Source organism: Lithobates pipiens, unplaced genomic scaffold, assembly GCF_037356315.1.
Source record: "Lithobates pipiens isolate NorthernLeopardFrog02 unplaced genomic scaffold, aLitPip1_a1.2 Scaffold_16, whole genome shotgun sequence".
Taxonomy (NCBI): Eukaryota; Metazoa; Chordata; class Amphibia; order Anura; family Ranidae; genus Lithobates; species Lithobates pipiens.
The window spans coordinates 224,269,121-224,285,727 of NW_027507748.1; the positions used below are offsets into that span (position 1 = coordinate 224,269,121).

The 16,607-nt window shown below is 42.9% G+C and overlaps 1 protein-coding gene across 3 annotated transcripts in view; it reads right to left on the minus strand.

Annotated features, from left to right (window-relative positions):
* Nucleotides 1–9,538: 9,538 nt before the first annotated feature.
* The window catches only part of CUEDC1 (CUE domain containing 1), a 163,043-nt gene continuing 155,974 nt past the window's right edge, over nucleotides 9,539–16,607 (minus strand). For all 3 annotated transcript variants that reach the window (XM_077481124.1, XM_077481123.1, XM_077481125.1), the window contains 3 exons: nucleotides 15,186–15,244; nucleotides 14,661–14,733; nucleotides 9,539–13,807 (listed from right to left, as the gene is read on the minus strand). In XM_077481124.1, coding sequence (XP_077337250.1) covers nucleotides 14,672–14,733; nucleotides 15,186–15,244 — 121 coding nt within the window. In that variant the 3' untranslated portion in view covers nucleotides 9,539–13,807; nucleotides 14,661–14,671. The remainder of the gene's footprint in view (nucleotides 13,808–14,660; nucleotides 14,734–15,185; nucleotides 15,245–16,607) is intronic.

Sequence of the window (16,607 nt, forward strand, 5' to 3'; positions counted from 1 at the left end):
GAAGGTACTACATCAATGTTGGTGCTCTGTAGGTGGCCAGGCTGTGTAAAAGTCTCACACATGTGGTATCGCGGTACTCGGGAAGAGTAGCAGAATGTATTTTGGGGTGTAATTTGTTGTATGCATTTGCTGTGTGTGAGAAATAACCTGATAATATGACAATTTTGTAAAAAAAAAAAAAAAATAATAAAAAAAATCTTCATTTTGCAAAGAATTGTGGGAAAAAATTTCAACTTAAAAAAACTCACCATGCTACTTACTTAATACCTTGGAATGTCTACTTTGTAAAAAGGGGTCATTTGGGGGGTATTTGTACTTTCCTGACTTGTTAGTGTCTCAAGAAATTAGGTACACCTGATGTACTGAAGGCCTGATCAGAAGTGATCAATTTTCAGTGATTGGCACCATAGTTTGTAGACTCTATAACTTTCACAAAGACCAAATAATATATAGTAATGTGGGTTATTTTTACCAAAGATATGTAGCAGTATAAATTTTGGCCAAAATTTATGAAGAAAAATGACTAATTAGCAAAAATTTATGACAGAAACAAAGAAAAATGCATTTTTTTCACAAAATTTACGTTTTATTTTATTTATAGCACAAAAAATAAAAAACCCACTAGTGATTAAATACCACTAAAAGAAAGCTCTATTTGTGTGGAAAAAAGGACACAAGTTTCATATGGATACAGTGTTGGATGACCGAGTAATTGTCATTCAAACTGTGAGGGCGCTGAAAATTGGTCTGGTCAGGAAGGGGGTGTAACTGCACTGTATTGAGGTGGTTAAATATCATGCCTGGGGGGTGTCTATAGTATGCCTGTGAAGTGCCACGTGTTTCCCGTGTTTAGAATAGTCCCTGCACAAAATGACATTTAACGGAAATAACGTCATTTAAAACTGCTTGCGGTTTTAATGTTATATCTGGTTCCTGCAATATGGTTGAAAATCATTGAGAAAAATGGCATGGGTAGCCCTCCCTGCCCATTACCAGCCCCTTCGGGTCTTGTACAGATATTAAGGGGAACCCCGTACCCATATTAAAAAAAAGGAAATACGTGTGGCCCCCAGGCCCTATATACTCAGAACAGCAGTATACAGGCGGTGCAAACAAGACAGGGACTGTGTAGATTCGTTGTGTTAAGTTGAATCTGTTTGTAATTTTCAACTGGTACATTTTTAAAGTGTAGCTCCAATCAAAAAATCAATTTTAAGCTTTTTGGAAAACATAGGGAAGGGTTATCACCCCTGTATGATTTGTTTTGCCGTCCGTCTTTTTTCATCTCACTTGCTGTTGTCTCCTTCCGTTTGCAAGTAGGAGATGTTTGTAAGTTGGATGTTTGAAAGTAGGGGCCTGCCCTATATGCTCTGCAGAAATGGCGGAACAAGGTGTTGGTTTTGTCACAACATTGTAAGCCCTCAAAGTGACTCTTGGTGGGCACTGGAGGCTTTGAATGATGCTTTGAATGATTATATCAAGAAATGTAATTACATGCCATTGTTGAACAGTGGTAGAAAAATTGACCTTTGGTGGTTGTGGTGCTGGTGCCACAACACTATAAGTCCTCACAGTTACTCTGGGTGGGCACAGGAACGAACGGGCCCTCCTGTGAAATATTATATTAAGAATTGTAATTACATGTCCCTGTTAAACAGGGGCTGAAAAATTGGGCTGCTGGCACTGGTGCTGGTGCCACGACACTGCAACCTCTCCCATATACTCTAGTTGTAGTGCAGGAATGAGCCCTGCTGCAAAGCATTGCATCAAAAATTGTAATTAAACGCCCCTGTTAAACAGGGGCAGAAAAATTGGGCTGGTGGCATCACCTAGAACCAAAAATGTTCTTCCAACATATCAGCGGAGGGGGAAGAGGATAGACAATCAACATAACAGGACAGTCACTCAGCATCAGCATAGGCAGTCTTGAAGGGATGTGATCTTTCAAAAAAAATGATTTGGTTACATCAGCTTCAGGTGCTTGGTAGCTGTGGGTGATCCAAGACTGATTCATCTTGATGAAGGTCAGTCGATCAACTGAGTCGGTGGACAGGCGCACCCTGGGATCGGTAACAAAGCCACCAGCAGCACTGAAGGTGCGTTCCAAAAGAACGCTGGATGCAGGACAGGCCAGTAGCTCAATTGCATACTGTGCAAGCTCTGGCCAGTGATCCATCCTCAAGACCCAGTAAGCCAGAGGATTTTCGGTGGGAAAGGTGTCCAAGTCTGACCTTGCCCCTAGGTATTCCTGCACCATGTAAATAAGACGCTGGCGATGGTTGCTGGAACCGATCATACCTTGGGGCTGCGGACTAAAAAATTGTCTGAAAGCATCGGTCAGACGGCCACCTTCTCCACCGCTCCTTCTGACCGATGCCTCAGCAACACGTTGTCCAGGACCAGGAGTTTGTAACCTCCCAGTCTCTGGGAACACATTGCACAGGCCTTTCTGCAAGGCCTCCCAGAGATGTCTCATCCTCTGCTCCCTCTGCAACGGCAAGATAAGGTCGGCAACCTTACCCTTGTACCGTGGATCAAGGAGAGTGGCCAGCCAGTAATGGTCCCTCTCCTTGATCCGAAGAATACAAGGATCCTTCCGCAGGCTTTGCAGGATCAGGGAGGCCATGCAGCATAGGTTAGCTGAGGCATTCGGTCCGGAGTCCTCTGGGTCACTAAGGACAACATGATCCGCAGCTACCTCCTCCCAGCCACGTACAAGTCTATGGGTTTCTTGGGACTGTAAATCATCCCTACAAGACTGCTGCTGATGCCGAGTGCCAGCCTCCACCTCCATGCTGACACAATCATCCTCTTCCTGTGTGATGGGTGGCACAGCAGGAACACTGTCTGGATAAAGGGGGCCTTGAGAGGCAAGGAAGTCCTCCTCTTCCTGCCTCTGTTCTGCCTCAAGTGCCCTGTCCATTATTCCATGCAGCGTATGCTCCAAGAGGTGGACAAGAGGTACAGTGTCACTGATGCATGCACTGTCACTGCTCACCATCCTTGTGGCCTCCTCAAACGGTGACAGGACAGTGCATGCATCCCTGATCATGCCCCACTGGCGTGGTGAGAAAAAACCGAGCTCCCCTGACCCTGTCCTGGTGCTGTAGTCGCACAGGTACTCATTGATGGCCCTCTGCTGCGTGTGCAGCCGCTGCAGCATGGCTAACGTTGAGTTCCACCTGGTGGGCATGTCACATATAAGGCGGTTCTTGGGCAGGTTCAACTCCTTTTGGAGCTCAGCCAGCCGAGCACAGGCATTAAATGATCGGCGGAAATACACACAGACTTTCCTGGCCTGCTTCAGGACATCCTGTAAGCCCGGGTACCTGCCCAAGAACCGCTGCACCACCAGGTTAAGGAAGTGAGCCACACAGGGCACATGGGTCAGTTGTCCCTGTCGGAGGGGGGAGAGGAGGTTGGTGCCATTGTCGCAAACAACCATTCCTGGCTTAAGCTGGCGTGGCGTCAACCACCTCTCGGCCTTCCCCTGCAGAGCTGACAAAACATCCGCCCCAGTGTGGCTCCTGCCCCCCAAACAAACCAGCGCAAGCACGGCATGGCATTGTTTTGCCTGCGTATTTGCGTAGCCCCTAGAACGCCTACGAAGCACCGCTGGTTCTGAGGACAGAGCACTGGAAGAGGCCATGGAGGAAGAAGAAGAGGAGGGGGTGGAGGAGAGAGGTGTGTCACAACCAATAGTAGCATTTTGGAGGCGTGGTGGCGCAACAACCTCCAACACTACTGCACCTTGTCCTGCATCCTTCCCAGCTGCCAGAAGAGTGACCCAATGGGCCGTGAAAGACTGGTAATGTCCCTGTCCATGCCTGCTGGACCATGAGTCAGCGGTAATATGCACCTTACCGCTGACCGCCCTGTCCAGCGAGGCAAGGACATTGCCTTTCACATGCCGGTAGAGCCGGAATCGCCTTCCGTGAGAAAAAGTGGCGTTTGGGGACCTGCCACTGAGGAACCGCACATTGTACAAACTCACGGAAGGGGGCCGAGTCTACCAACTGAAAAGGCAGCAGTTGAAGTGCTAGCAATTTAGCCAAGCTAGCATTCAACTGCTGGGCATGTGGATGGCTGGGAGTGAACTTCTTTCGCCGGTCCAGCAGCTGGGGCAGGGACCTTTGCCTGCTATAATCGGACGTGAGTGTACTGCTAGCAGAGTGCCCGGAAGCACTTGGCTGTGACACACCTAATTCTACACCTTCATTCCTCTCAGAGCAGGTTTCAGAGAGGACTGAAGGTCTAGTGGGGTTGGAGATCCCAGCTGATGAGGAGCAAGGAGAGGTCCGCTTTGTTCTTTGGTGTGGGTCTTTGAGGTACGCTTGCCAATGAGCTGCATGGCAGGTCAACATATGTCTGGTCAAGCATGTGGTGCCCAAGTGGCTGATGTTTTGGCCACGCGAGATACGCTTGAGACATATGTTGCAAATAGCAGCGGTGCGATCTGATGCACTCGTCTCAAAAAAGGCCCAAACCAAAGAACTTTTAGAATAACGCGTAGAGGCAGCGCCCTGCACAGCCGGAGCTCTGCGGTGTGATTCAGTCGGTGTGCTGCCCCTAAGCTGGCCCCCGGAGGGCATCCTGCCTAGTTGGACGTGCCTCCTCCTCCTCTCTCCTACCAGGCACCCACGTGGAGTCAGTGCCCTCATCATCCCCTCCCTCTTCATCGCTGGAGCAAACCTGGCAGTATGCTGCAGCTTGTGGAACATGACTGCCAGATTGCTGTCCTTCTTGAGCATCCCCTCTCTCTGCATTCACGCTACTGCCTTCCTCTAGCTGAGTGTCATCATCAGAGCCTACAAAACACTGGGCATCCTCCTGGAGCATGTACCCAACACTGTGCTCAAAGTGAGACTCCTCAGGAGGACGTGGTGGGTCTAGGGAAGGAGTCACTGATGATGACATTGAGAGGAGGGAAGACTATGCGTTGGCAGCTGCGTTGCTAGTACCCTGAGCGAGAGGGGATGAGGAGGATGAAGAAGGCTTGGTCATCCACTCTACCAAGTTGTTGGCATGTTGCGGCCCAACATGTCCAGCTGCCGAAAAGAAGGACAAGCGTGTCCCATGGCCATGTGCTGACGATGATGACTGCGTCCACGACCAGCACTGTTGTCTCTAGACACAGAGCCTGCTTGCCCTCTTTCATCGGCTCGTGCCTGTCTGCCTCTCCTTGCTGGCCTTCCAGACATGGTAAAGGCCTGAAGGGAGTTGGGAAAACCAGCGATTGGGTAGTGTATATTGTGCTGGAGGCACACACAACATCCACTAACTCCTGCAGATGGCAGATGGCTCAATTAGAGAAGAGCTATGTAGGTGGATATAACTGTGTACACTGGGTTCAGGGCACACAGAATCTCCTACAACTGACTGCAAGCTCTATTTAAAACGAGCAAGATAGCTAGCTATATAGATGGATATAGCGGTGTATAATGGGTTCAGAGCAAGCAGACAGCACGCACAATCTCCTACAACTGACTGCAAGCTCTATTTAAAAAGAGCAAGATAGTTAGCTATATAGGTGGATATAGCGGTGTATACTGGGTTCAGAGCACGCAGACAACAACCACTACAGAAGAGCAAGAACGAAAAATCGGCCGATAACGATCGATGTATACTGTGTTGAAGGTACACAGAACACCCACTAACTCCTACAGACACCAACACACTACACAAGGCCGCCGCGCTGGCGGCCTTATATAGTGTGGGGCGTGTACTACACAGCCTGAGCTATGATTGGCCACAAGCATCCTGCCTGTGGCCAATCATGGCTCTCCTCGCTGCCGGCGCTGTGATTGGCCAAGCATGCGGGGTCACAGTGCATGCTTGGCCAATCATGAGCCAGCAATGCACTGCGATGGCGCAGTGCATTGTGGGCCATGAGCGCCACATGAATTTGGCGCGGACGGCCCATAACGTTCGGAATTCGCCGAACGGGCGAACAGCCGATGTTCGAGTCGAACGTATGTTTGACTTTAACACGAAGCTCATCCCTACCTGCCACCTTTTAAGAATAGGTACAAATGACACTAAATTCTCATGAATGTGGAGCGAGAGGCTCCAGAGTATGTGCAGATTGGGAAAAAATTGGGTTTTGCAATTTTCTCCACGTTTTGTAATTCCCCGGATGAGCACTGGAGGTTGGAGGTTTCAAATAGCTTTGTGACGGATGACACCTCTGATTCTGTGTCTGGGTTTTGCTTCCGACCAGCAGGGTGTGGGTGTGCACAGCCCTTATAATCTAAGGCCCTACACCAGGTCGAGGCTCCATCCTCCTGTGGCATCCATGAGGCTGCAAGAGAGCAGGCAGAGGTGTGCAGAGTAGCAAGGAGCAATGAATGTGCAGATAGAGCTTTGAAAGGTACAGCTGTTTTACAAGAGCAGAGGGGTGGTGTGAGGTGACCTGGGGGACCATATCAGAAGTCCAAATCTGAGTCCTGAGCAGTGATGCTGCAAAAGCCAGGAGGCCAACTGCCATTTATTTTCAAATTTTGAAGGTGAACACTCATGCAGGGGCAACCGTTTATTATGTGGGACTTTTGCTTTAAATAAAAGTGGGCCATCAAGCCCTAAAACTTAGTTTCTAGTTGGTGTGAGCTCCCTGAAAAGCACTGCTACAATTAAGCAATAGACCCAATATACCACAGTAGTTACACAAACGGTGACCTTTCCAGTAAAACCTTTATTAGGGACATGACTCACAACAGATCAGCAATAATTACCCTACTGCAGTATATGTGCATATTTATGGAAAAAAAATATAAATCAATCACACAAGTTCAGTAATATAAATAATTAATTTTATTAAAGAATTTTCTTTTGTACATTAACACGTTTTGTGTAACCCAGTATTTAATCGCAATATTTAAATTGAAAATGTTTAAGTAAAACTTCAAGATATGGATGTCACAATATTACAACCACAGCATGAAGTCAATACACTGACAATGATGGCACCTTCTCTTAAAGTTACCTCAATGTGTAGTACTAATGAACTTGAGAATATATTATGGGATTTCCAGTAAGAAAAATATACACAGTCCTAAACAGAGACAACAGTTTTTCTAAATGAAGACTATTTTTCCTGTTCTTTTGAACTGGCAGAAACAAAAAAAAAAAAAAAATAGACCTATACTGGATACCACCAATGTGTTGCTAAGAGCTGCGCTACAATAACAATGTGTTTACATCTGGAGGCATTAACACTTTACAATACACTAAATGCATATCCACAGCATTTACTCTTTGTAATATCTGTACCAGCATTTGCATATAATGCAAACATCTTATCTTTATATATGAATACACATATAGGAGCATATTTCTAAAGTAGAGAATGCGACTTTCACCAAACATTCTTTGACAGTGATTCAATCAGTCATTTAAAAAACGGTGAATGTCAGATTAGCTGCTTTATAAATAGGCCCCATAGTGTGTTTTGGGTGTATATACTGTAGGTTTGATAAATTTTCTCCTGCATTGCTCAGCTCCTCTGCCTCAATCTCATAATAAACGTCCATGATGGTAAACTAGTTATTGTTATGAGGTCAAAGCAGGAAAGCACAGAGAGTGCTCGATTCACTGGCATATACACATGATTAGGTTTTACCAAGATCTATACACACATACACGCTTCTTTGAACAGATTAGAAATAAGATTAAAAAAGATCCATCTGAACATTAAAATTTACTATGAATAGGAACTTGAAGGAACTTTTTAGGCATGGTTGGTAACAGAAAAGTGTAATTTGTATACTGTATGACTAAATAGCAAATATGTAAATACAGTAGGACACCTTTCAAGTTCTATGATGGTATATGGTCTTTTTTAATTTGTACTTTTAAAATGATTAATGTCACAAAGGGCTTTTTGCGCCAAACATAATAAGAACAATTATTTGAGGTGGATATTAAAACAAGACAGACATTATCAATCACAATAATGTTGAAAGAAGTTAAAATCAGCAATAAACTCCAGAATTATCTTTTGGTGATTGCTAAAAACTATCCTGGCAGCTGATCAGGTATGGGACAGTTTGTAGGACTAAGTAATGTAACGGGACAATGCACTTTTGAAGACATTTGTGGAATACACTGCAGGTATCTATGTCAATATCTCCTAACATACCTTGGAGCCCCAAGTAATTCCAGGGGACTGTAAACAGGGTAGTTAGTGTACTTCATGTCACTGACAACAGCTTCCCCAACCACTATTTTAGTTCAGACAGAGAAAGTTTCCTGCTGCTATACAGATTGCCATAAACCAAAATGTAGACAATGGCTATTCCTATGGTTTACTTTTATTTTCCATTTTGGCTGTGTTCTCCACAAGAAAGGCCAAGTCTGTTGCAATATAAAAGTTTGCCTGTGTAATATCATCCCATTAGATAATCTGACATATAGGATATATTTAAACCATTGAGTGAGTGTCCTTGCATATTATACAACTCCCTTATACAACGGTTACCGTGACTACTACTTCAAAAGGTCTTGTCTATTGTTTTGTTACATTATTACATTGGTTGTAAAGAGCAACCCAATTTAGATCTTGCAACCCCATGTACATTTGTTCGGTTAAGGCCCCTTTCGCACTTGTGCAACCTGAAAGTTGTGCGACTTGAAGCAATGCCTGTATAATCTTGAGGTCAATGGACCTCAAGTCGCATCAAAGTCAGACCAAAGTAGAGCAGAAAGTACTTTGAAGTTGGACACATATAAATGGTACTCATTGGAAAACGTGGGGTATGACTTGTCATGTGACGTTGCAGTCCAAAGTCGCAGGACAAGTCGCACAAGTGTGAAAGGGGCCTTAGTGAACAATTGAGGATATAAGCCAAAATTACCATACACCGTGCTCTTTTTTTCGTGAGACACAACCGCACTAATTGTCTTATGAATATGTGACCCACCATACATACGATTTGTGTTTCATTTGTAAACGTCATGTAACCTACCATACCGGTACTATATATTGTTTTGTATATAATGCAATCCAACATACCTGTAATGTACATTGTATTGTGTGTTATTTGTAATATCATGTAACCCAGCATACTTGTACTGTATATTGTCTTGTGTGTTATTTTTAGGATTATATAACCCATCGTACATGTACTGTACATTGTCTTGTGTTATATGTAAATATTACATAACCCACCATACATGTACTGTACATTGTCTTGTAAACCTTGTTTTGGGTTTTATTTGCAAATAATATGTAACTATACCAATGTGTGTATATTGATGATTGAACTACTTTTGCCCAAAAAACTCAGATCCAAGTGTTTTTATGTAAATACTCCTATAGTGATTCAAATATACTTACAAATCCACTTTACCTAGTCAAGGGTCACAGCTGTGAATATACTGTAGGTTGTATTTTTAGTTTTTTCAATAAATGTTCTAAATGCAGCCTCTTCAAGCATGCAGCTGTACAGGCAACACAAGTGCTACCATAATCGGATCTGGGACACAATGGAATTTATACAGATTTCCATTTTTACTTTTAAATTGCTTTGTTTATTTAAAAAAAAAAAAAAAAAAAAGGTGTAAAATAAAGACACTATTTTTGGTTTGTGTATTTAGATGAAGATGTCAGCTAACAGAGAGACTGACATGGGGGCAGGAAAAGGTTTTCCTTGCTATTCTGTCTCTACATTCTTCTCTCTGTTTATCTCCTCCCATCATCTGTCCTTCCCTTTAACGCCCAATTCATGTCAGTGCAGTGCAGTTTTTTGTGTTGTGTTTTTAGGTGCGGCTGCCATTAAACTCCTAGAACTTGCATTTTCATGAAAGCGCATCAAAGTGAACATTTGTTCTAATAGAACTTAACAGCAGCGCACCTAAACATGTGTGTAAAAGGGCAGTGGTGCCCTTGGATGCGGCCAAGGCCTTCAACTCTATCGAGTGGGATTACCTTTGGGAATGTCTGGGGCGATTCGGCTTTGGCCCCAACTTTGTAAAATGGGTTACATTACTCTATTATCGGCCGATGGCTAGGGTCGCGGTAAACGGCTGGGTGGACCCTTTCCCCATTGGGTGGGGTACTCGCCAGGGATGCCCGCTTTCTCCTCTTTTGTATGCCCTCGCAGCGGAACCCCTGGCGGCCAGGCTCCGGCAAAACCCGGGAGTGGTCGGCCTTGGCAGTGGCACTCTGGTGGAATCAGTGAGTATGTATGCGGACCACACTCTTTTGTACTTGGAGGATGAGGGGCCGTCGCTGCAGACTGCCCTGGAGGTGTTGGGGGAGTTTGGCAACCACTCGGGCTTAAGAATAAACTGGTCCAAATTGCAGGTTCTGCCCCTGGACGTGTCTGTGCCAGACTGTTGTGCAACCTCCCTCCCACTATCCAGGGTGTCTGAGATCCAGTACCTGGGGATACGCATTACAAGGGAACCACGGGATTACATAATATCGAACCCCTATTTTTATTTTTAAAAGCACGTGCCCAGGCCTCGTCCCGTCTCCCTCTTGGGGTTATGGGCAGGGTTAATTTGACGAAAATGATTTTGTTGCCTAAGATCCTCTACGCGCTCTGGCATTCCCCGGTTATGATCCCACTCCGAATTTTTAAATCACTAGACAACATTCTTAACACGTTTATTTGGGGCTCATCTAGACATAAGCTGGCTTGGAATACCCTTAAGACCCCGTCCTGTTCAGGGGGGGCAGCCCTCCCGGACTTCCGTGCTTACTATATGGCGGCACAACTTTCACATTTTTACCACCTGCATAGATCGGATGGGGAAAGATATCAGACGCTGGTGGGTAGAGGGGAGGGTCTCCATACTCATACTCCTATACAAATGCTTTTTCGGGGAGGGAGGGCGGGAGACGCCCAAACTCAATTGTTATCATACCACAGAAAGATTTGGAAGTTAGCGATGGGAGTTATCGGCGCAGACTTTCACCATTCACATACCCCCCGTGGTGCAACCCCATGTTGCAGGAGCTACTGGATATCCCTGGGGTTGAACTATGGGCCTCTAGGGGTATTCTTTTTCTACACCAAGTCATATCCCCACTCGGAATACGTGCTTTTTCTTCGTTACAGGCAGAGTTTGACCTGCCCCACTATATGCATTTCCGATACTTACAGCTACGACACGCACTTAGATCCCAGTTTGCTGAAGGCCTGCCGAACGTCCAGACATTGTCCATGGTTGAGTTGCTGATGGGTGACAACTCGGCTCAATTGATCTCCAATATGTATAATCTACTAAGGTCAAGGGCGGTGATGCAGATCTCAGAGAGCCAGGGTCAGATGGGAGGAGGATTTGGGTCCGTTGGAGGGGTCGGACTGGGACGAGATGCTTGAAAATATTAAGCAGGTATCATTGAAATTGCCTGATCGTCAATTGTATATAATCCACAAATCGTACCTTACCCCTGCCAGGCTGGCGAAATTCCGGCCCGGTCATAGTCCAGGGTGCCCTATGTGCCCCAGTCCCACTGGAACATTCTACCACTTAATGTGGGCATGCCCTGAGATCCAATCATATTGGGCACAAATAATCAATTTCCTACATGACCACATGGGATCACCCCTCCAACTGGACCCGAAAGTGTGTGTGCTGGGGATGTTTCCGGACAATACTCTGGACACATACCTGACAACATTTGTACATTCAACGTTGTTTATTGCAAGGAAACTGATAGCGAAAAATTGGATGCGCTCGGTTCCTCCTATAGTCCGAGATTGGATCATAGAAGTCAACAGTAAATTGCCATATATAAAATTAGTATATAGGCACCGCGGTTGCCCTGCCAAATACAACAAGGTGTGGGATAGGTGGTTGGATGCCTTGGAAACATGTATAGTTTAGAATGGGTACGCCTTGAAGCTCTAGGCATGTGCCTTGGAGGGGGTGGTGGCGGGCTTCTGCCAGGGGAGGTGGGATGATGACATTGTAATGATAATCTGCTCCTCACAGTGTATTTCCTTAATGTATTAGGGGTGAACCCCCGATGGTGTTTATACTCCACCTAAGCCATGTGTATGTATCTGTTTTCTGTATTTTTTCAATTGATTAATAAACCTGTTTGTTTAAAAAAAAAAAAAAAAAAAAACGTGTGTAAAAGGCCCATAAAAACACGATGCAGAAAAAACGTACCACACTTGTGAACCCGGCCTAAAGCAGAACTCTCCCATTAGGGAAACCTAGGCACACACTGCTCTCTGTTAGATTGAGTGTCCCTTTTCATTGCAGCAAGTGTCCCTGTCCCATTAAATTACACACTCCTTTGCAAACCATGCATTGGGGTTCATCAAGAAAACACATACAGGCTAAAAAATAGCAATCTCTGTACTTTGTGTAGTTATTTACCAAACATATTATAATTCACGACCATGTACTTTTTACTCTTCTACTAGGTCAATATTTATCCAATTTAAGTATTTTTACAAAATGGAGGAACTTGCCCTTTCCTGTCTACACAGGCCAAATGGTGTAGTGTTGCTAGGAGGAATATACCTATGAATTATATGAAGAAATGGGTGTTTAAACTAATGCAAACTGTCTTTACAGGTAGATTAGCTATTTCTTACCTATGTTATGAATACCCTATATAAAATCTTAAAGCCAGATAACTTATCACAAGCTAGAAAATGTAGCCTGTTAATCTGTTAGCCATTATAGCTGCAATCCAAAAATATTTTCAAATACCAGAACATAAATATGCAAAAATATTTTACTTGAAATACTATGAATAATCAAGATTTGCTTTTATGCTCTAGGGAACCTTGACTAACTTCTAATAACTATACCAAATAACAGTTGAAATCACTACTTTGAGAGTCAAGTTAAGGATATTGCTTTTAAAAATAAAAGCTATTTATTTATTAACTTTTCATAAGCACAAACTTGCTGGCTACGTCTTTTAAAATGTTATAGTTCTGTAAAGCTATGTAGAGTTTGTACCTAATGTATTAGTTTGATCTTAAGGGTTATCAGAGACATGCTACTGACCAACATGATTTAATAACGAATGGGCACAGAGCTGATGTAAACTCTAATCTAGGACAGGTCAAACCACTTATAGCAAATGTTTAAATACTGAATAGATGTGCAAATCAACAGTGCGGTGTTTGGTACCCATGAGCCCTGTCCTATACAGGTTTGAAAGGTGTAGGCAACAACTGGGCTGTAACAGATTACAAACAACTGCCACAGATAACCCTAGGGTACTCAAACTGTACAATTATTGACCAGTAGGACATTTTTAGGCTGGTGACCCCAGTATCAGTGAAAAGATGAGCAGAACAGTATTTATAACAAATGCACACTGATAACATACTAGAATACATGTATATCTCAGCACCAGATAAAAACAAGATGGCTGGATCTTTCTATGATCGCCAACCACTATCTATTGTCTGCAGATGTGTTTACTTTGGGCCCTTTCATCTAGGCCATAATACAGATACCCATTTTAGCAATATCTATACTAAAAACAACTTAAAAAAAAATCTGTGCTGTATTTCTGTTAAACATTTCACAGACAGGACAACATTATCCTGTAAGAAAAGGGGAAAAAAGTTAAAAACAAAGTTGTATACAATTTGTACCATTTTAAAACATACAATTAATAAAGCAGAATGGCTACTAAAATGTCTCTGAGATTTGACTGCCCTCAGCAGATACTAAAATAAGTGATTATAAATGTTGTGCCATGTATACTGTATATCTTCTACAAGGGGTGGACTGTACCACAACAGGTAGCCAAATGTCTTGTGTCTGTAGTTGTGTTTCCATCAGCCATTGGGACCCAGAAAGAGGTTTTGACGGAATTTAAGATCTAGAAAGATAGAAAAAAAAAAAAAAAAAACGTTTACATATTCAAGTAATCATTTTGTTTATACATGTTAAATAAAATCATCGGGGGACCTAGAAGTTGGTTAAATAGCAGTCATAAAAAGCTTACGCTGGTGGTATAGTTTGACAGGCAGGAATAAAAAATTAAAAATAAATAAAAAAAGGCAAATGCGGCTATGAACTATTAAATCATGAAAGGTACTTTTATAGGCATTCCTGTACAATAGACAATGAAGCACAACATCGCTGTCTATGACCAATGTACAGGGCATTCCACTGAACACCACAAAAACGTGAGAGACTCCCCAGATTTACTCCTGACTGCTGCACTCTAACTGTGCTGTTTATTACATATTCATAGCTCTGTAAGCTATGTTTATTGTACAGTCCTGACCACTGCCCTGACAGCTGCACTGTCTATTACATACTCCTAACAGTTGCATTCTATAAGCTTTAGATTTAATTATATTATTTAAATAATGTTAAGGCTGGATCTCTTGTATCCAGGTTTCATTAGTATAGTGTATAAAACCCTGGTTTAATTACCTATTTTCCCTGTTATTACAATATTCTTAAATAAGAAATGTTTAAGGTGATGAAATATCCCATAAGATGTAAAAGTTTGACATGCATTTGTAATACAGGCTTGTCTTCAATGACCTTCAGTTTATACATATGCTAACAGCAAATCTAAAGCATGTCAGAAGAAAAATCAATCTTATCTAAAAGATCTTCAGTAATAAGCTGTCTTTAGAATTCATACTATAAATGCCACTAATAATACCAAGTTGCTTTCACACCATTATGGAAGCTACTAGAAAAAAAAATAAACTGACTTTGATTGTCCTCATTTTTGTGTTTCCTCTCCTTCGTTATTGAGCTGTTTCATTCTTGCCTGGACATCTTCATCTGAAACAAAAGTAAAAAAAAAAAAAAAAAATCAATCTATAGCTTCAGGCACAGTAATCTATTGGAAACCCATATGTCAGTATACTGAGGCTTGCCATTCGGTAATTCACTTACAGTAATTATATAGCAGCAACATATTATGCAAAGTCATTTTATCTGTCCTAGTCCCACCAATGAAGCCAACACGCTAATGTCCCAATCACATTCACACACTATAGAACCAGTTTGACATGGGGACAAGTAACCCGCTACCACGATATTTCAGAATATAAGTCAAAACCGGTACACAGGAGAAAACATACAAATATGCAAACTCAATGAAGATGATGTCCCGGTTTGGATTCATACCCCAAGTCCAGCACTTTAAAGCAAAAGTGCCAACCTCTCAACCACCAAGGTCATTGTGAACACATACATTTTTTGCTATGTGAAAATACATTTAAAAAGTTTACCGCAAGAATGTCCTTCAATGTCATCCAGAAGATTGGCTGTGGAGGCTGCAGTTCCTAACCTGCACTTTAAGTTAAGGTCACAGCATTGAAGAGCACATCTCCAATAAAATGTCCAAACAACCACGTCATTGAGGGCTCACACATAAGAAACTATTTTGTTTTACTTGGAAATGCATTATTTCAGATAAAGACACAAGCAAATGCTTACCTTGAAAAAAAATAAAGGGTTTATACAGTATGTACATGTTATGTATTGTGTAGTGCCATACCCTTTAATTTAAAATAGGTAATGGTAAAGTTATTTGCAAATGAAAGAGTTTTCTTTTCAAGTTTTGTGCCTTTTTAATGCGACGTTGAAAAAAAAAAAAAAAAAAAAAAAAAGTTTAAAAAAAATCTGCAGAAAAATAATATATTTCCAATGGGAAAAAAGAAATGAGTTAAAACATTATATTTTTACTTGCAAGGTGCTTTTAACCAATCATGCGTTTACTTCAATAATTTTTTGGTTTTATATATCATGTGCAATAATGGGATTTTTATTTTATCAGCTCATCATATCTGTCATGTACCATGTCCCATGTGCATTTATATGAATAAGGCTGCTTTCACACTGGGGCGAGAGCAGCGTCGGCGGTAAAGCGCCGCTATTTTTAGCGGCGCTTTACCGTCCTTTTAGCGGCGGTGTGCGGGCGCTAGCGGGGTGGTTTTAACCCCCGCTAGCGGCCGAAAAGGGATTAAACCCGCCCGCAAAGCGCCGCTGCAGCGGCGCTTTGCCGGCGGTATTGCCGCGGTGTCCCATTGATTTCAATGGGTAGCAGCGGTATAGGAGCGGTGAATACACCGCTCCTTCACCGCTGCAAAGATGCGGCTAGCAGGACTTTTTTCACCGTCCTGCCAGCGCATCGCTCCAGTGTGAAAGCCCTCCGGCTTTCACACTGGAGTTAAAGGGGCCGGTTTTTTTCAGGCGTTACACAGGCGCTATTTATAGCGCTGTAACGCCTGAATACCGCCCCAGTGTGAAAGCAGCCTAAACTTCCTCTTTATTGTGCAATTTATTTATATTTACTTTTGTCCAAACACAAATCTCACTAACAGTCCCAAATTCCCCCCTTTCTCTTAACAATGAATAGGGATGGAGGTGTTTGCTTGTTTGATCATATACCTCATTTAAAGTCCCAAACAATTCCCCCTTTTTATATTTGGCGTTTTCAACCAATGTCCCATGCACATTAAAGGTTACATTTAATTAAACATATAAATTAAATAAGAAATACATTGTTACACTGCATTATCCTGGCACCAGTGTCATTTTACACTGGGGTTGCTGCAGTTTGACAGCTGCCTGTGCTGTGTAAAGCAAAGCAATTTCAAGCTGCATTTTAAACCGCAAGCCGACCAGCCGCTGCAATTGTACTGAGGCAG